The sequence below is a fragment of the Hemitrygon akajei genome, unplaced genomic scaffold (assembly GCF_048418815.1).
Source record: "Hemitrygon akajei unplaced genomic scaffold, sHemAka1.3 Scf000050, whole genome shotgun sequence".
Classification (NCBI taxonomy): domain Eukaryota; kingdom Metazoa; phylum Chordata; class Chondrichthyes; order Myliobatiformes; family Dasyatidae; genus Hemitrygon; species Hemitrygon akajei.
The window spans coordinates 5544824-5566354 of record NW_027331936.1 but is presented as its reverse complement, the minus strand read 5'-3'; the positions used below and the strand labels follow the sequence as shown (position 1 = coordinate 5566354).

At 45.8% G+C, this 21531-nt stretch overlaps 1 protein-coding gene across 3 annotated transcripts; it reads right to left on the bottom strand.

Moving 5' to 3' along the window:
• Positions 1–9480: 9480 nt before the first annotated feature.
• Positions 9481–20802, bottom strand: LOC140721117 (uncharacterized). Of its 3 annotated transcripts, none has more exons than XM_073035979.1 (3): positions 20346–20802; positions 18892–19059; positions 9481–12995 (listed from the first exon to the last, which is right to left on the bottom strand). In XM_073035979.1, exon 3 carries the CDS (start codon positions 12590–12592, stop codon positions 11366–11368), a length of 1227 nt encoding a protein of 408 aa, XP_072892080.1. In that variant the 5' UTR covers positions 12593–12995; positions 18892–19059; positions 20346–20802; the 3' UTR covers positions 9481–11365. The 3 variants fall into 3 exon arrangements, with proteins under 3 accessions (XP_072892080.1, XP_072892079.1, XP_072892081.1); XM_073035978.1 differs by lacking the exon at positions 20346–20802 and adding an exon at positions 20021–20233; XM_073035980.1 differs by lacking the exon at positions 20346–20802 and adding an exon at positions 19620–19716.
• Between the last annotated feature and the right edge of the window lie 729 nt (positions 20803–21531).

Here is a 21531-nt window from a genome sequence, read left to right as displayed (position 1 = left end):
GCTTGACTTGCACCGAGTGGCCAACAGGTGACAGTGAGAGGGGGGATTTCTAAACACAGTTTGAACACCAAACTTGCAGGTTTATTTTTACTGCTGTAAACACAGAAAAGCCCATTTACTCATAGCCACTCCTCAGATTAGTAGTCAATGCTTCCAAAGGAACTCCAGAAACAAACACCTGATCCTACAACAGAAGTACACACTTAACACCTCATAAGCCCAAGCAGCTCAATCCCGGGTCCTTTTTACCTGGATCAAAAACTGTGTTATCCCAGGACCAAACCTCACAATCACACAGCTGAATCTGCTGCTCACCGACCCTGAGAGTTTCACACATCATCCCTGAATCTGGGTAGTGCAGTCCGGGATTTCCCCACAACCAATGTGCAGCTGCTCGAAATTTCTGCTTCATTGCAGAAGGATGACCATCCAGCCCCTTCTGTAGAAACACTAACCAAAGTCAAAGCCATCACAGGACTAGAGTCCAAGCACCAACTCTCCCAGTACTCTTTGCTGACTGTAATATGATGAAGTGTGTCAGCCCGTCACTGTTCATAAACTAGCACCTCCACACCAATACACAACAGAACTGGTACCTGATGACCCTCTGCCATTCCAGCTAACAAAAAGTGATTTTGGAAATAACTCAGTGAGGTCAAAGGTGTAAAAGAATAGTTCACAATGAAGACAATGGTTAGAAGGACTGCTGATATATATCACTGAAAAGGTGTGATACAGGGTGGACCAAGGTTGACCCAGATAGTTGATGCATATCACTGAAGCTGGGGGGAGAGAGACTGGACAGAGGTTGAACAAGATGGGCAGGGAATGAGCAGATGGAACCAGATGGGAGAAGAGATCAAGGACAATCACTGATGGTTCTCCAGCAATATGCAGATACTGAATTAATGGTACATACTACTGTATAAAGGATTCTAAAATGACAAAGTTAGAACAAACAGTAAGAACTTTGCCAGATATACTTTGATCCTCACCGTATTTTTATCAACAAGCTTTCCATCCGGACACTTCATGCTTTTTATGGTAACTACTCTGCTCATGACTGTGAGGATCTGCAGAGACCTTTGGATCCAGATCAGCACATCACAGAAACCACTCTCCCCCCTAGACTTCCCAGTCCCTTGGTAAAGCAGGCATTTAAATCAAAGATGCCCACAACCTGGGACGTTCTCCTTTCTCACCCACCCCAGTCCGGGAGAAGACACAACAGCCACAAAGCTCACGGACAAATGTGAGGAGCCTTAGGAAACGAGACGAGTTGGGGGAAGTTAACGGGACTCAGTGGCCAACATCAGATTTCCCCAACACAACATGTGATCTTGCATCACAAACCGGAGGGCGGGAGAGTTCTGCAGGAGAAAGCCTTATGTGACCTGTCCGTGGGTCACCCATTTCAACTCTGCAGAAATAGACAGCCTGGGCTCCAGTTCTGGATCGTTCAATGCAGATTAAGTGAAGTCGACACATTTCTGACCAGCCCAAATAATCAGAAAATAAATGAGTAATTGGTCCTCAGTTTGGGGCTCACGGATCATCAGATCTCCCCGCTCGGGATCGGTCTCAATACTCAACGATGGGAAAGCGATATCTTTGGCCCACAGACTGTGATCCGACCCCTGGCTCCCCCACCCAGGAGGCGAGGACACCTTCCCCGATCCCACAGACAATCCACTTCAGCACTGAGCGGAAAGGAAAACACCGCCCAGCCGGAGTCTGTGAACATGAGCAAAGGGATTGTTACATCGGCGGTTAAATGGGAGGGGCAAACAGGATCACGTGACTGGTGGGATCTCCCACCCCAGGCAGAGTGTCTAGCTACCCACCACTTTGTGGAAAGAGACAACCTTACCACTTACATCTCATCTCACCTTAAATGTATTAGACATTTCAACCCCCAGAAAAAATATATCATCTGTCCACTCAGATTCAGGTTTATTATCACTGGCGTGCGTCATGAAATTTGTTAACATTGCAGCAGCAGTTCAATGCAGTACATAATATAGAAGAAAAAATAAAATAATAAAAATAAATAACTAAATCAATTACAGTATACATATATCTGGGACCATTGCTTGTCGTGATTTTTATAAAATGACCTGGATGAGGAAGTGAAGGGATATGTTAGTAAATTTGCTGATGACACAAAGCTTGGGGGTGTTCTGGATAGTGTGGAGGGTGTTAGAGGTTACAGCGGGACACCGAAAGGATGCAAAACTGGGCTGACAGGTCGCAATTGGAGTTCAACCCGGATAAGTTTGAAGTTGTTCATTTTGTTTGGTCAAACATGATGGCAGGATATAGCATTAATGATAAGACTCATGGCAGTGTGGAGGATCAGCGGGATCTTGGGGCCCAAGTCCATAGGACACTCAAAGCTGCTACGCAGGTTGACTCTCTGGTTAAGATGACGTATGGTGCATTGACCTTTATTAATCGTGGGAATGAGCTTAGAAGCTGAGAGGTAATGTTGCAGCTATACAGGACCCTGGTCACACTCCACTGTGCTCAATTCTGGTCACCTCACTACCGGAAGAATGTGGAAACCTTCGAAAGAGTGCAGAGGAGGTTTACAAGGATGTTGCCTGGATTGGGGAGCATGCCTCATGAGAATAGGTGAGTGAACTCGGCCTTTTCTCCTTGGAGTGATGGAGGATAAGAGGTGACCTGATAGACGTGTATAAGATTATGAGAGGCATAGGTCGTGTTCAAGGGTTCAATGTCCATTTGGAAATCAGATGGCAGAGGGGAAGAAACTGTTTCTGAATCACTGAGTGTGTGCCTTCAGGCTTCTGTAGCTCGCTATCTGATGGTAACATTGAGAAAAGGGCAGCCCTGGGTGCCGGAGTTCCTGAACAATGGACGCTGCCTTCTGAGACACTGCTTCTAATCCTCCGGTAATCTTATAAACATCTATCCAGTCTCACTCCAGAGAAAACAACATAATATTGTCCAAAGTCCCGTTATAGCTCATGCCCTCTAATCCATGCAGTATCCTGGTAAACCTCTTCTGCGCCCTCTCCAAAGCCCCGACATCCTTCCGAGAATGGGGGCGACCAGAACTGTACGAAACACTCCAGATGTGGGCTAACTAGTTTTTCAAAGCTGCAACACAACTTCATGAGTTTTGAACTCAGTGCTTCAACTAATAAAGACAACCATGCCATTTGCCTTCTTAACCACCCGATCAATCTGTGCAGTCTCTTTCAGGGAGCGATGAACTTGGAGTCTAATATCCCTCTGATCATCAACACTGTTCAGGGTTTTGCATTTAACAGTGTACTGTCTCATACATTCGACCTACCGAGCTGCCAAGAGGATCATCACTAATCAAATCTCACTGAGATTGCTCAGGTCCTGTTGAATTCATTGCCAAGTGCACAAGTACGGGAAGGTACAGGTACAGAGAAACACTGACTTGTGGCAGCATCACAGGCAAGTACATTCAGATAACACATGGAGCATAAATTGTACAATTCTCTGTCAGTAACAATATAGAAACATGTTTTACTTCATCCTGCTAATAGGACCAGAACATCGGGCTGAGTGGCGGCTCATCTCAGACGGTTCGGTGTGAAGGTATCACAACCCGGACCGACCCCGGCAGATTCTGTGAAGGAAGCGAGGCGAGGCCGCCAGTTCGGGAAAGTTCATCCCCTCCCCCTTCAGGTTTCACCGATCACCTTGTGTTTCTCTCTCCCTCCCCCACCCCTACCTTTTATTTTCCAGTGCTGCCGAAGGGTTTCGGCCGGTAATGTCGACTGTACTCTTTTCCTGGATTCTGCCCGGCCTGCTGAGTTCCTCCAGCATTTTGTGCGCGTTGCTCGCATTTCCAGCAACTGCAGATTTGCCCTTGTTTGAGTTTGGGAAAGTTAACTCACCACCCAACGTCAGACCTCCCCGCTCGGGACCGGCTTCAATACTCACCGAAGGGAAATTGTTGGTGTTGCCCCGCAGAGAATAATCCGCCTCCGGCTCCCCGTCCAAGGGGGCGAGAACCCCCTCCCCATCCCGATCTCACCGCCGTCCCGCTTTCACAAAGAACGAAAAAAAACACCGCCTTTCCCGGGAATGTGAGCATGCGCAATGTGCTTATTGCGTCACGGGCGTTGGGCGGAGCCTCGGAAAATGCTGACGATCTGCGGTAAAACAGGATCACGTCAGTGACTCGGTGACTGTTCCTCCCCCTTGACATATTGCCCGACCCACGGCCGCATTTCCCAAATTATTTCATTATTTCCCTATATTATTTCCATATTTACACCAGACACGTATTTAGTTTTTCCCTCCATATCTTCCCCGATCCCTTTTCAGCCACCCCCAGGTCACAGAGTTCTCAGGGTTATAAATTCGATTCCCATCCCATACCGACACACAATTCAGACCCACACAGGAAATGTGCAGATTTCAGTTAAATCAGTCGATGTTTATAAACACTTAATTTATTAGCCCAGCCGTTAAACCGATAAAGCTCGAGCACAGCAGCACGTGGGTGACGTAACACACCGCACCCGTCAGGGCAGATCCCGGTGTGGGAAGCCCATGTGTGACGTCAGGCGAGTGGGGGGGAGCTGTGTGACGTCACCTGTGGGGGAGCGCTCGTATTTAAAAGCACTTTAATGGATTTTTCGGTGGGACAACAACATTAATCACGGGTTTCATCACTGAATCCCGTGTTGTGGGATGTGAAGTCCCCTGTTATGTGTCCGGCTGTGCCGTGTTGTTGGTGGAGTGGGCAGCGTGGTGTTTGTCTCGATTCGGGTCACAACACCAGAATTGCCAGCGGGGTCCACACACAGTGTATTAGTCAACAGAAAACCTCTCGTCCCTACAGTCTTTGTCTCCTGGTAAACTCAACACCCTGACAGTGTGGACCATAGATACCCCTGCCTCTCAGAGTCAGGGAATCACTCAGACAGCTGATCGCTGAGAGGAATTTTATTTATTGGTCATTAAAGTTCACCCAGATTCGTTTGGACGGATTTGATGTGGAGTTCGGGGTGTCACAGTGAAAGGGCCGGACGGTCGAACTCTCTCCGTTGTCCAAACATCCTTCCAGGTGAGGCGACACTTCACCTGTGAATCTTCCGGGGTCGCCCGTTGTGTCCGCTGCTCCCGACGTGGCCGCCTCGACACTGGTGACACCGGCTCCTCCGCAGTTGTGTGGGGTAGGGTTGTTTTTTTTTTGGGGGGGGGGGAGGGCTGTCGACGATATTGTTCCCTTTTGTGCGGGAGGGGTGGATTTTGGGGGTTTGATGATCGGGATGCTGTCTTTTTGATGCGGGGGTTGAGGTGGGAGTTTGATTTTTCTCTCTGAACGACTTTCATGCTCTTTCTTTGTTTCGTGGTTTTCCGGAGAAGAAAAAAAAGCTCAAGAATTGTTTACGGATACCTGCTTTGATAATAAATTAACCTTTGAACTATCCGCTCCGAGCGGGACTTCCTGGTGTCCAAACATTTTCATTCCGATTCCCACTGGGGAATCTATTGATGTTGAAAATGATCATAACATGATAAGGAACGGCTACAAGTGGCACATGCAACTCGTTCATTATCTGATCCAGAAACACGTTGTGCCCAGATTGAAAAAGAATTGCTCAGCATTTTGTTTCCTTGTGAGGCATTTCATCAGTTTGTGTCAGGGCAATCTTTTAATATTGAAAATGATCATAAACCTCTGATTGCATTGTTTTATGCGGGGGGTGGGGTGGGAGTGTGGTTTTTCCTCTGATAGATGCTGCCCGGCCGGCTGAGTGGTGGTGTCAGTGACCTCTGTATCAGAGAACAACACGGGTTTCTACCTCCTCCTGTGAGATATAAATGTCCTCACAGTGGATTCGGTTCAGCTGGCATATCTGGAGTTTGCAAAGGGAAAGGGAATAGGGAAGAGGCTGAGGAGAGAGTTTTAATCAGCAAACCATCGTCCGGGATGGAGGGGTACAGGAGCTGTCTGATAGATCGTTTTACAGTGATTGTATTTTTAAATAATCTCACAGACGGTGACTGAGGAAGAGGCTTGTTGGTGGAGGATTCCCGGAGGTGAGCAGGTCAGACACGGTATCAGGAGACTGACAGTGATGTGATTTCCTGTGTCACGGGTACAGACAGTCGTCTCAAGTGAGGAGTTTGTGTGGAGATGCGGCTTCCCTGGAGGTGGAGGAAAGAGGACACACCAACAGGTGGAACCAGCTGTGAGAGGACATGGTTTGTCAGGTCTGACGACGAGCTAAAAGTACCATAACCTTCAGACTGAATCAGAAAACCATTCTGAGGGTATTTGAAATGTCAGAAGCAGGGGAGATGTGATCCCATGTCTCCATCAGACCCTCAGTGAGATGGCTCCAGTTATAACGTGCAGGGATGAAAGCACAGTGTTTGGAGTCTGATTTAATCACTGATTCTGACACAGTGAGAGGGTTAGTTTTGCTGTGAGGCAGCAACATTAATGGAAGAAGACACAGAAACTTCATCAATTGCCAGTTGTTTAGCAGAAGTGATCAATCTCTATGCTACCTTGACAGAAACTGATACTGACAGTGGTGACAAAGGGGTACAGTCTGGTTTATTTCAGGTTGGAGAGGGGTGTGGAGTCCGGAGTGGAGGATCACACAGCATGGAAACAAGCCTTTGGCCGGCCATACCTGTTCTGACCATCCACTCACTGTCTGCACTGGTCCCATTTATCAGAACTTGGTTCACAGCCGACTGTATCTCGGCAGTTTCAATGCTCATCCTCTTCGTAAATGTTGTGAAGGGACCTGCCTCCACCACCACCTCGGGCAGTGTGTTCCAGATTTCAGCTACCCTCTGAGTGAGAAATCTCTTCCTCAGATCCCTCTAAACCTCTTCATCCTCTGCTTAAATCCATGCCGTCTGATGGTGACACCTCTGTCCCAGGATCGTGGCCGATATGGGCATCAGTGAGGCCTTTGATAAGGTTCACATGGTAAGTTGCTGTGGAAAGTCAGATCACATGGGATCCAGGGAGAGCTGGCTCACTGGATACACAGTTGTCTTGATGGTAGGAAGCAGAGAGTGATGGTGGGAGGCTGTTTATTGGGCTCGAGGCCCCGGCCTAGTGAGGTTCCCCAGGGTTACACCCCATTGCTCTCATTATTCATTGATATTTAAATATATTTCCATTTGCACAGTTGAATTCTATGCTTCACTTGATCTTTCATTGATCCTGTTATTATTCTAAAGATTTGCTAAGTGTTCCTGTAGGAAAAACTATCTCAGGGTTTTATGTGGTATGTGACTATATAAAATTTCTGTACTCTGATAATAAAATTTACTTTGAACATCAACCATTGCTACTTGACATCTCGATCAATAATCTGGTTAAGAATATACAGGATATGGGGAGTAGGTTTGCAGCAAGTTCAAACAATTAGTTTTTCTCAAACATATTATGTATAATCTCTCTGATCTGTTTCCCTCTCCACACTCGACCACCCCTCCCTTTACTGTCTTCCCTCTCTGCCCCATCCTCCCTCTCACCCTACCATTGGACAAAAGTTCAGGGTGAAAGTGAATTATTTTCAGGGAATCTGAAGGGGAATTCTTCACTGGGAGGTTGGTGAGAGGGTGGAATGAGCTGCCAGTGGAACTGGACGATGTGGGTTTGGTTTAGACACTAAAGAGGAATTTGGGTGAGGACTTGGATGGGAGGTGTATGGGGGCTCTGGTGCAGGTAGCTGGAAATGGGCAGTAACAACAAAAACAGGTCGGCATTGACTAGAAGGGCTGATAGGCCTGTTTCATTGCTGCTTGGCTCTGTGATTCTAATAATATTGTGATTTGTAATTTCCACAGTAAGTACATTGCTACTAATGTCTGAACCCAGAAATTTGCCCAAACAGGAATTGAAAGACTCTTGGCTGGCTACAAAAAGTGTCTACAAGCTGTGATACTTGCCAAAGGGGGTGCTACTGAACATGTAGGGTACCCAAACATTTGCTTCTGGCCCTTTTCCTTTTTTTGTTATTTTCAAACTGTAATAGATTGAAATAAAAATGTAATCTTCCTTAAATATTAAAGAAATGTGTCATCTCTAACTTTATGCCTTTTGGAAATCAGGTCGTCTTTTACTCGCTGATCTATTCACAGTAGCAGACATTTTGACAAGGGGTCAAAATCAAGGAAAATCATTGGGAAAATCAGATCGCTACTGGAAGAGTGGATTGGGAAAATCAGGTCGGCAATGGATCTCAAGAGAGTGAATTTCTAGAATGTCTACGAGACGGCTTTTTAGAACAGCTTGTTGTTGAGCCCACTAGGGGATCGTCTGTACTGGATTGGGTATTGTGTAATGAACCAGAGGTAATTAGAGAGATGGAAGTGAAGGAACCCTTATTGATGACAACATGATTGAGTTCACTGTGAAATTTGAGAAAGAGAAGCTGAAATCAGATGTGTCGATATTTCAGTGGAGTAAAGGAAATTACAGTGGCATGAGAGAGGAACTGGCCAAGGTTGACTGGAAAGGGACACTAGCGGGAAGGACGGCAGAGCAGCAGTGGCTGGAGTTTATGCAAGAAGTGAGGAAAGTGCAAGACAGATATATTCCAAAGAAAAAGAAGTTTTTGAATGGATAAAGGATGTAACCGTGGCTGACAAGAGAAGTCAAAGCCAAAGTAAAAGCAAAGCAGAGGGCATACAAGGAAGCAAAACTTAGTGTGAAGACAGAGGATTGGGAAGTTTTTTAAAAAACTTATGAAAGGAAAGTATGAAGGTAATTAATAGAGAAAAGAAGAACTATGAAAGAAAGATAGCAAATAATATCAAAAAGGATACTAAAAGCTTTTTCAAGTATATAAAGAGTAAAAGACAGGTGAGAGTAGATATAGGACCAAAAGAAAATGATGCTGGAGAAATTGTAAATGGAGGTAAGGATATGGCGGAGGAACTGAACAGACTCCATGTGTGTATATGCAATTATGATAAGAAATACAGACCAGAAAACTTAAATGAGAAGCTGGCTCAGAAAAATAAATCATCACTCTGGAAGAAAACATTAACCAGTGAAATGAGTATGACCCTCCATGGGAGACATCCCAATGATCTGAGCAGATAAGATGGTGACAAGGAAGCATCGAGCACCTAACTGAGTGTTGGAGACCTCTTCCCAAAAACAGAGGAGTTCCTTGCGGAAATACAGGACGAGGTGGGTAACAAAAGTAAAACAAATCGAAACTTCATGAAATACAAACAAACAAGGCAGTAAGTGCAGAAAAGGCCAAGAGAAACCAGACACAATCCAACACATTCCAGGATCCTGCAGCAGTTTAACTCAATCTGATTACTTACGCAGGTACAATCAAGTGGCAAATATCATTCACCAAAATCTTGCTTTAAAATACAAATGGATGAATGACCATGGTAACTTCATTAAGGCACCCTAAATTCAAGCCTGATTCAGTTAAGGACATAATCCACCAATTTATATGATAATCAATACATTATTTCAGAAAGGATAATCTCAAGTAACCATTTGGATATAATATTACAGGATAAACAAGCAGGAATAACTCCCTCAGTAGGTATAACCATTCTCAACACACACATGTGCCTCCACCACAGGCATTGTTCGTCAGTCAGATAACCAAATTATTTTGTCTGCCAATTAGCGTCCAAATACAGGACAAAGTAGTTAACAAAAGAAAAAAAATGCAGAATACTTGAAATATAAACAAACAAGGCAGTAAGTGCAGAAAAGGCCAAGTGAAACCAGACACAATCCAACACTTTCCAGGATCCTGCAGCAGTTTAACTCAATCTGATTACTTACAAAGGTACAATCAAGTGGCAAATATCATTCACCAAAATCTTGCTTTAAAACACAAACTCACGAATGCCCTCCATCACCTCATGAAGGCACCATAAATTCAAGCCTGATCCAGTTTTAGAGTCAAAATCTTACAAATTGTATGATCATCAATACATTATTTCAGATAGGTCAATCCATCTGGTTATATTACAGGATAAACAAGCAGGAACAACTCCCCCAATAGATAAAACCATTCCCAACACACGTGTTCCTCAACCAGTGGAGCACCTCACCACAGGTAGTGTTTGTGTCATCAGTCAGATAACCTAATTACTTTCTCTGTTAATCTGCTTCCAAATGTCATTCGTTGCCATGCCCCGCTGCTGAATCCCTTCTCCTCATCATACGTTCTTACCTCGACCATCGTTTAGAGCCCCAAACTCTGCTCTGTGCAGACTCGCCTCTGGTTTCTGACCCAGCTTCGTTGAAAATCCAATTGATGGTTTCCCACTCTGCTTTCAGTCTTTAGAGGACAGTGGTGTTCGCTAACAACACTTTAGAAGTGGGGAAAGTGACACATAATGTGGACATGAGTCGTGATTAAGGAGGTTAACTCCCAATGTCATTCTTCCTCAGCCCAGAGATTAGAGGGGCAAAAAACATCTCAGACAGATGTGCAGTCAGCTCCACTTCTTCAGTCTGCAGAAAATTCAAGGGAAACCTCTTTGCCCACACAGTGGTGACTATTTGGACCTCATCCCAGGGAGAGTGAGAGGTGAACAACAGGGGAAGATTTGAAAGATCTGTTGTGTAACAGGATCACTGGCAGGGTTCAGCTGGCCTGAGTTGACTCTCTACTGTATACTAGGTGTGTTATAAATTCACTAAGTACCGGAGACAGTGATTAAAATAGAGCTGATTCATTTGTCACAGATCTAGTCCCATTAAAGGTGAATATGCAGCAGAAGAAACTCCTCCCATGCCTGGTGAGCAGCAGCAATAATTGCAGAGTTCAGCACCGACAATCACTCTCGAAATTGCATTCAGCAACGGTGATGGACAAATATCCAGCATGCAGCTTATTGAAACTTTCTCCCCAGTGTGAACCCGGTAGTGTGTCATAAGTGTAACACACTGTAAGGTTTCACTGCTAATGTAATGGCCTCTCTGTAACGTTTCACTGCTGAGGTAGTGGTTTCTCTGTAGCAGCAATGTCGAGGTTACAACTAGAGATAACAGGGTTTTGGAGTGCTGGGCTATCCAATGACAGAAATGTTCTTTCCTGTGAGTCTGGATGAGAGAATTTCATGGGCTTTTTCTGGGGAGAGATGAGAAGCCACAAATGGGGAGAGTGGGCCCTATTTTTTATTTACTTTACTAACCGTATAGTCAAAGTAAGAATTATGAATCACATATTGTGTACTGTTTGTTATTTTCGGGTATTGATTTGTAACAGGGGACACGGCACAGCATCCACCCACATTTGGCCGAGCCAGGGGGCTATCACCCCCTATATTAAGCTGCTAGCCGGAGTGAGAGCTACATAAGTTTAGATGACTGAGTGAATACATTCCCACATTAACAGGAGGAGAACGGCCTCTCCCCAGTGTGAACTGACTGGTGTGTCAGTAGGCGAGATGATTGAGTGAATCCCTTCCCACAGTCTAAGCAGGTGAACGGTCGTTCCCCAGTGTGAACTGACTGGTGTGCTTGTAGGCCAGCTAACTGTGTGAATCCCTTCCCACAGTCTGAGCAGGTGAACGGCCTCTCCCCAGTGTGAACTCGCTGATGTACCTTCAATTGAGATGACCGAGTGAATCCCTTCCCACAGTCTGAGCAGTTGAACGGCCTCTCCCCAGTGTGAACTAAATGGTGTGCTTGTAGAGTAGCTACCTGTGTGAATCCCTTCCCACAGTCTGAGCAGGTGAACGGCCTCTCCCCAGTGTGAACTCGATGATGGACCTTCAGTTGAGATGACGAAGTGAATCCCTTCCCACAGTCTGAGCAGGTGAATGGCCTCTCTCCAGTGTGAACTCGCTGATGTACCTTCAGTTGAGATGACCGAGTGAATCCCTTCCCACAATCTGAGCAAGTGAATGGCCACTCTCCAGTGTGAACTGACTGGTGTGTCAGTAGGGAAGATGACAGAGTGAATCCCTTCCCACAGTCTGAGCAGGTGAATGGCCTCTCGCCAGTGTGAACTGACTGGTGTGCTTGCAGGCTAGATAACTGTGTGAATCCCTTACCACAGTCTGAGCAGTTGAACGGCCTCTCCCCAGTGTGAACTGACTGGTGTGCTTGCAGGCCAGATAACTGTGTGAATCCCTTCCCACAGTCTGAGCAGGTGAATGGCTTCTCTCCAGTGTGAACTCGCTGATGTACCTTCAGTTGAGATGACAAAGTGAATCCCTTCCCACAGTTTGAGCAGGTGAATGGCCTCTCTCCAGAGTGAACTGACTGGTGTACCTTCAGTTGAGATGACCGAATGAACCCCTTCCCACATTCTAAGCAGGTGAACGGCCACTCTCCAGTGTGAACTGACTGGTGTGCTTGTAGGTTAGCTAACTGTGTGAATCCCTTCCCACAGTCTGAGCAGTTGAACGGCCTCTCCCCAGTGTGAACTCGCTGATGTACCTTCAGTTGAGATGACGAAGTGAATCCCTTCCCACAGTCTGAGCAGGTGAACGGCCTCTCCCCAGTGTGAACAGACTGGTGTGCTTGTAGGCCAGCTAATTGTGTGAATCCCTTCCCACAGTCTGAGCAGTTGAACGGCCTCTCCCCAGTGTGAACTTGCTGGTGAGCCATCAGGTCAGAAGACCGAGTGAATCCTGCCCCACAACTTCAGCAGATGACCAGTCTCTGCCCAGTGTGAACTGACTGGTGTGTCCACAGGTGGGAAGATGACTGAATCTCTTCTCACCCACAGAACAGGTGAATGGCCTTGTCCAGTGTGAACTTGCTGATGTACATTCAGTTGAGAAGACCCACTGAATCCATTCCCACAGTCTGAGCAGATGAACGGCCTCTCCCCTGTGTAAAATGACCACTGTGCCAGTCGGTCAGATGACCAAATGAATCCCTCCTCACCGTCTGAGCAGGAAGGATGATCGAGTGAATCCCTTGCTCCACTTATTAAATATCTAGACAGAAACAGCAAAATTGGCGTGTTGTGATCGAGATTCCCGTAGATAAATTCCTTGTTTTTAGCCTGTAAGAAGATTTACAAAATCCATCAATGTGTGTAGGGCAACTTTTCATATGAGATCACTTGAGTTGTCAAGGTGTGATCTGGCAACACACTGTTACAGTGTAGTTCAACCCAAGTTGGAGAGAGAAATCATCTAACTGGGCACAGTGCTGGTATCTGGAATGACCATCAAACTCTCTGATGCTCTTCCTGTCTCTATAAGAATGGGGCATCTCTGCCATCTCCAATCTGTGACCTGGCTCAGTTTGACTCTCGCCATTGGTATTGGTCCCTCTTCCCACTGAGCAGCACGGGCTCCTGGCCCCACAGTAACTGAAATACTCTCACACAAATAGCCTGCAGTGCATTCCATGCACCCACCACTCTCTGGGTAAAATTCTTACCCCTGACATCCCCTCGGTATCTATTTCCAAGCACCATAAAACTATGCCCCCTCGTGTTAGCCATTTCAGCCCTGGGAATAAACCTCTGGATATCCACATGATCAATGCCCCTCATCATCCTATACACCTAAAAAAGGCTCTAAACATAAACAAGGAAATTATACATAGCTTTGGGAAATTGTTAGAAGTATACAAGATTATGAGGGTATAGATAGGGTAAATGCAAGCAGCTTTTTCCACTGAGGTTGGGTGGGATGACAACCAGAGGTCATGGGTAAGTGGGGAAGGTGAACATTTAATGGGAACATTTGGAAAAGCTCTTTACTGAAATGGTCGTGAGAGTGTGGAATGACATGTCAGCACAAGTGGTGAATATGAGCTCTGTTTCACCATTTCAAAGAGGTTTTGATGGAAGCCTGGATGGGAGGTGTATGGTGGGCGATGGTCTCGGTGCAGGTAGTTGCAATAGACAGTTTAAATGGTTTTTTTTTGGCATTGACTAGATGGGCCAAACAGCCTGTTTCCATATTGAACGTCTCCATGATTCTATGACAGAGAAGCTGGACAAACTTGTTTGGAAGGGAAAAGTTGGAGTGACAACGGAGCAGCAATGGCTGGAGTTTCTGGGAGCAATTCGGGAGCTGAGTGATTGACACATCCCAAAGAAGTGAAAGCATTGGAAAGGCAGGAGGACACAACCATGGTTGAATTGAGAAGCTTAAGCCAACATAAAAGCCAAAGAGAGGGCAAACAAAACAGCAAAAGCTATTGGGAAGCTAGAAACCAACAGAAGACGATGAAAGAAAATGTTCAGATGAGCTCAGGGCATGGATGATGATTAATGAGTCTTGGTAGCACCCAAAAGTCTGAGGCTTTTAAAGGAAGAAAATATCCGGGGATTCAATATCTCCAGAAAGCCAAGGTTCCCTGCACCAGTTACGTTTCAACTTTTACATTGTTAGGCACATACAAACACTATACCCTCAAAATCTCACTTCTGAAGGCCTCCCACTTACAAAGTACTCCGTTGTCAGAAAACAGCCTATTCCAATCCACACTTGTCAGATCCTTTCTGATACCATCAAAATTGACCTCTCTCCAATATAGAATCTCAACCCATGGTCCAGACCTCTCTTTTTCATCTTTATTTTGAATTTCATGTCATTATGATCACTAATTTCTGTCACCAGCCTTGGATCATTTCCTAACAGCTTATTGCACACTTCTACATTGGGAATTTTACGTACCAATTAAGGGCACATTTGACAAACTCTACCCCATCTAGTCCTTTTACAGTATGGGAGTCCCAGTCAATATATGGAAAGTTAAAATTACTTACTGAATAACTTTTGTTCCTTGGCATGGTCTGCAATCTATCTACAAATTTGTTCCTCTAACTCCCTCAGACTATTGGGTGCAACCACGTCCCAATAATGTCTACAATATCATAATTCCCTGTCCTGAGCTCATCTGGATTTCCTACGATGCTTCTTGCATTGTGATATACACAGCTCAGCACATTCATCGCACCATGCTCAACCATTTGATTGCTGACTCTGTCTGAGGTCTGAACAATATCTGACTGGTATCAAGAAAACAACCTCTCCCTCATTATCACAAAAACAAAGGAGCTGATTGTGGAGGACAGGAGGAGTGGAGACACAGATAAGGGTGTCACCCTGGGACTAGTGAACAACCGACAGCTTCCCCAGTTTCTGAACCCCCAGTGGTGGGCACTTAATCTGGACTCCACCACGTTTGAACCCCTTCCGCCAGTGGCCGACTCTCATGTGACTCTGTGCTATGACCCTACGGGGTGCTCATTGAGGAAAGCCAATATTATGCACGCCTCGAGCGAGAGAAGTTCCCAGTCATGGTGATTGGACAGGATTAAGGAAAAGAGGGCAGTGCATTACGGGCCGAAGTTCCGGATTTCCTTTGGTGACAGACAGGACTGGCGGCTCCCCATACCACCATTAGGGTTTGACCTGGGTTCAAGTCAAAGAGCCTAGAGTTCATTGCCTACATCCTGTCGAAACAAGCCTCCAGCACCGAGGGAGACTGGCAAGACTTGGCTGCGGGCCAGCTCTGATACTGGAAGGACTTTGAGGTGAAGACAGGACATCTGGTAAGACTCTCTTTTAATATTGATTGAACCCAAGACATTGCACACAATCTCTGCTCAATTTCAGGCAATGAAGTTGACTGCACCAACTGCCCCCCATCCAGATCACCATGAAAGGAGGACAGACTCTCCCATCCATTCCGCAATACCCACTCTAGCCCGAGGTAACGTTTCTTGAGGATGGAAGCTCTTTTGTGGATCCATCAGGAAAACGATATCCTGACTATGCGATAGTGACGGACAGTGAAGTAATTGAACAGGCCTCTTTTGAAGCAGCTGTCTCCACCCAGAAGGCTGAGCTGTTTGCTCCGACTCGTGCCTGTATCCCAGCAACAGACTAAAGTGGGAACATTTACACAGACTCCCGTTATGCATTTGAAATTGTACATGACTACGGGGCTCTCTGGGAACATGGGGATTCCTGACTTCTTCTGGCCACCCCATTAGTACTGCCACCTTTGTAAACAACCTACACAGTGCTCTACAGCCTCATCGAGTTTTGGCTATTATTAAATGAGCAGCCCACACCCACATGTCGACTGAGTCACTAAATGCAATTCTTTAGTGGATGAGACAGCGAAAAGTGCGGCACAATCCTCGGTAGTTGTAGTCCCCTCGGGTTCCTGTCAAGCAACCCTCCGTGACTTATGCAGAACAGGTTTGCCAGACATGAGGGAGGTATGTACTTTTCAGGGGGACGTCTCTGAGGAGGAGCGCAAATTGTGGTCCCAGATGGGGTGCCAGAAAGAACCCAACCTAGCTTTTTGGATCACCCAGCGGGACAGGTTTGTGTTCCTACACAGTTTTTACCAATATTGGTCAATCATATACATGATTTAACACACCTGGGAAAGGAGGGAGTAGTTGGTAACCTGTACCCTGCACATCGGGTAAGACTCCTTGCCAGGTGGACCCTTTTTGTGTCTACAAGTTGATTTTATTGAATTGCCTAGAGTACATTGCTATAGATACTGCTTAGTTATTATCGATGTGTTTAGTGGATGGATTGAAGCTATTGCAACTACAAATAATACTGCTATGTCTGTTGTGAAGTTATTATTATGGGAAATAATTCCCAAGCACGGCCTGCCAGAGAAGCTGAGCTCTCACAATGGCCCACACTTTGTGGTAAAAGTAAACGAAGGGGTACGTAACGAACTAGCTATCAAGCAACAATTCCATTGTGTACACTACCCATGGGCCACTGGCATAGTGGAAAGAGTCAATGGCATTCTGAAGAGTAAACTGGCCAGACTAACAGCGGAGACTGGACTCACTTGGTTGAAGGTCCGACCATTGGCCTGATTCCACATGAGGGTTACCCCACAGGGGAAAACAGGGTTGTCACCAGCTGAAATCATTTCTGGATGGCCCATGAAGACACCCTGGGGACTAAGACCTTGTGTACCATTGCTCCCAGAAAGTCTACCAGCAAAATTGGATATGCATACCCGAAGGGAAGAGATTGGGAAATATGTATGCCAACTAACCAAAATTTTCCAAGCATTACATTCACAGGTACAACAGGCTTACAAGGAAGAGAACTACCCCGCAGAGAGGAGTGACTATCCCACCACAAAACATGGGAATTTTGTCCTAATCCAGAACTGGGATTGAGGGAAACTCTGACCTCAGTGGAGAGGACCATATCAGGTGTTACTGACCACTCTCACAGCTGTGAAACCGAAGGGGCAATCTTGATGGCTACATTGAACAGACTGAAAATGTGTTACAGAAGGAACTGAGTAGAAGGCTCTCTTGGACTTAAGGAAAATGTATTCGTTGATAGTGGTCTTTGTGTTTTGTCTTATTGCTCAAACAACATCCGTGGGCCCCCATGTTAACACCTTTCTGTCTCTCTGTCACACCTATGCCAAACAGGCAGAACTAGGGGCCTGCTGGGTTTGTGCTGCAATTCCACAGCATGGTAAAACTATGATTCAAATGTCAGTAATCCTGCTCAATCAGAGTGAGGAACTCTCAGCCTGGGCTTTTTCAAATAACATCCGGGGAAGAGAGTGAGGAACTGTGGTCCAGTCAGAGATGACTGTGACTGTCAGTGTTTTGAGGGATGGTATCTCAAGTTCCCATCAAATGGAACTTCCTACACTGGGAAACATGCATCCTGGTCTTACTTGGAAGGTGCCCAGCAGCGGAGAGGAATAACAGATTGAGTGCTTTTGGATAATCGCTTTTCTCTCCTATGGAGTAGCCAGGAATTCACGAGAGATAATCAATTTACCTACAGCACTTGAGGAGCTGGCCACAACACTGCAGGGGCCCTGACAGAAACACAGGCCCAAGTAACAGAAATATCTACTGAAATGATTGCAATCTGGCAAACAGTCATGCAGAATTGTATGGCTTTAGATGTTATCCTAGCTGAGAAAGGGGGAACCTGTGCTATTATTGACACAGAATACTGCACCTATATCCCTGATGAATCTACTAACATTACATCCCTCTCCAAGTACACTGCCTAGGAGACTGACAGCATCTAGAAAGTAGGGCAGGATTTACACCGGTTCACTGAAGGGTTAAAATGGTGGTCTTTGTAGGTCAGTTCAGTAATACATGGAGCAGGATATTGCATTACGGCCTAATATTTGTCCATAACATTGTTATAAATACTGTTGTACGCTGTTTTTTCCCCACTGTTAAGTCAATGTAGTACTCGTTTGCTTTCCCTGCAAAAAATTACTGCTTTGTTGATCATGTAATGATCAAAAGGAGGGAATGATAAAATGTGTAAAAGGGTTAACACTTTGTTAAAAAATAGCAGCCTGTTTTTCTGAAAGAAACTGCTGATAATCAACAGATGTTCTAAGCCATGCTGAGCCATATTTCTTCTTGCGGGTAGCTAGCTAGGGTTTCAAGATGCTTATCTCCTTGCGCATTCACATCTAGAGATAGGATAGCTTCGGTCTGTTCTGTGTGTGTAAGCCATTATGACTGTTTTGTAATCTGTCTTTAGGGGCTCCAGCTTGTCATATAGTAAATAACTTTGGCTCCAGCCTTTCTTGTGTGGGGAGTATCTGGACGGATATATCTGTGGTGAAGGGGAATTGTTAGTCAGTTAGTGGATTGGGCGGGAACAGTCATCAACTGTTCCTTTTTGAGCGACTAACTGAGTAAGCCCGATGCTTGGAATAAAGAGTTTTTACTTATACAGTCTCTCAGTGACTTTATTCGGATTCGACTTCCACATAATGGGAGTGGTTTCAAAGGGCTGGGCTGCTGGATGCACATTACCAGACCTGGAGTGATTGCAACTGGGTCTGACAGAGGCATAACTGGTTCTTCTGGGCATGTTCAGTCTCACCCCAGCTATTTCCTACCTTCCTTTGTACAGGTACGTAATGTCTAAAGAACAGTAAATGAGACTCACTGAACTTTCTCCTGACTGAATCACTGGAATCTCCAAGCCAGTTGGGTTCTCTCCAGTTGATGCTCTCAGTCCTGGGGCTGGTTCACTTGTTGCTGTTCCCTCGTCTTCACTCGTGGTTTGCTTCCAGTTGGGGTTTTTCTTCCAATAAATCTCTCACTGCAGGTCTAACTTTAAATTGAAAGATAATGACGCAAATTAACAACAAAAAAGAGAACCAAACATTTCTGCTTAATGTTATTAAGAACAAAACTCACTGAAATTTAAATATTGAAGGCAAATATACAGTAATGATCTCAATGAACAATCGTTTATTGTCCCACACACGTCACAAAACGATATGGGATAAGGAGCCATCATTCAGTCATGGTAAGACATAAGCAACAGAATCAGATGATTTAATCCATCTGATCTGCTCCACCATTCAACCATGGTTGATTTTTATTCCGACACCATATTCCTGCCTTCCTCCTGTAACCCTGTAGCTACTTAGCAATCTTGAATATATTAATCTCCGTCATAAATATATCCAAACGGCAGCCTCAACCAAACCCTGCGGCAACAAATTCCACACTTCAGACACCTTTTGGCCAAAAGATTTTTCTCAACTGAATTTTAACAGGAAGCATTTGTATTCTGAAACAGTGCTGTTAGATCACAGACTCTCCGTTTAATAGAAACACCTCTCCATGTCCACTGTATCCAGGCTTTTCAGCATTCGGTAGGCTTACCTAACCATACATCCGCCCCACATCCCCCCACCGTCCCTCTGAACTCCATCGAGCACAGGTCCGGAGCCATCAAATGCTCCTCATACATAAAGCCGATCGTTCCTGATATTATTCATGTCAACCTTGTTATCAACACGCCACGTGATCTTGCGTCACAAAGCGGAGGGCGGGGGAGATCTCCGGCACACAGCCTTACGTGACCTGTTCGTGGGTCTCCCATTTCAACCCTGCGGAAATAGACAGCCTGGACTCCTGGTTTGAATCGTTCAATGCAGATTAAGTGAAGTCGGCACATTTTTGCCGAGCCCATTTAACTGGAAAATAAATGAGTAACTGGCCCTCAGTTCGGGGCGTACGGCCAACATCGGATCTCCCCGCTCGGGATCGGTATCAATACTCACAAATAGAAAAGTGATATCTTCAGCCTGGAGACAGTAATCCGGATCCCCAGCTCCCCGAGATAGGAGACGCGAAGCCTTTCTCGATCCCGCAGACTTCAGCACTGAGCGTTAGGGAAAACACCACATACCCGGAGACAGTGAGCATGCGCGAAATGTGTGGTACGTCACCAAGAGGGCGGGGCCTCAGAAACGGATGCGCAATGTTGCCCTCCTGCGGTTTAATAGGGGGGGGGAGGTAAACTGCATCATGTGACCCCCAGACAGATGTCCAGTTACCCACCACTCTGTGGAAAGAAGCAAACTTGTCGCTCAGATCTCCTCTCACCTTAAATGTATTAGACATTTCAACCCCCAGGAAAAATATATCGTCTGTCCACTCGGTCTACTCCTCTCGTAATCTTATAAACGTCCATCCAGTCTCACCCCAGCCTGCGCCGCTCTGGAGAAAACAACAGAAGTTTGTCCAACCAGGACGGGCAGCATCCGTCGAAACGAGCAGTCAACGTTTCGGGCCGAGACCCTTCGTCAGTCCTGACTTCCTCCAGCGTGTGTGTACGTGTTGATTTGACCACAGCATCAGCAGTGTACTTTGTGTTCGTCCAACCTCTCGTTATAGCTCTTGCCTCCTGGTAAACCTCTTCCCCGCCCTCTCCAAAGCCCCGACATCCTTCCGAGAATGGGGCGACCAGAACTGTATGAAACACTCCAGATGTGGTCTAACTAGTTTTATAAAGCTGTGTTACGAACCGTAACGTTTTAGAAACGAACCAGCAGCAATAGAGTTCACACTGGAGTCTGGTTTTGATGTTAATACCACTCTCTTTATTGGTCTCTACTTATAACATAGTAACTTAACGAAATAAAGGAAAGTTAGCAGTGTTAAGTGTATATATGTGTAAATATTGCTCCCAGACTATCGAGCCTGAGGGAACAAAGCTCAGAATCTTGAGATAGTAAAGTAGGAAAGTTCATAATCCACGGAATAAATGATGGGAGAGAGATATTTGTAATCCAGGGTGAAACGTAGAGAAAAGGCCGTTACATCAAAATAATATCGACGAAGTTCTTATCCGTTGAATCCGTCCACATACGAGTTAACAGCGAAATTGACCTGTCACAGGAATACCGTCTTCCAGGGGTTACTGCACAACATACCCAGGCAAGGGTTAACACAAACTCCTATGGATTATACGAAGTGGCAGCCACACTCATTCGTTGTGGTTCCGTGTCCCGATGATCAACCCACTCTTGTGGGCATAGGAGAGTTCCAAGCCTCAGCTGTGACTAACTGAAGCGATCAGCTTTTCCAGTCTCTCTCTCTCTTTAGACTGACTGACTGCCTGTCTGCAGATCGCTCTCTCTCTCTCTTATGGTTCAGTCCACAGTCAGCGCTGTCAGCCTGTGACTGACGTCATAGCCCCGCCTCCTCACGCCGGCGCTCTTAAAGAAACAGTCACAGTACGACCGCAGGCTCGTAACAGCCGCAACACAACTTCCCGACTTTTGAACTC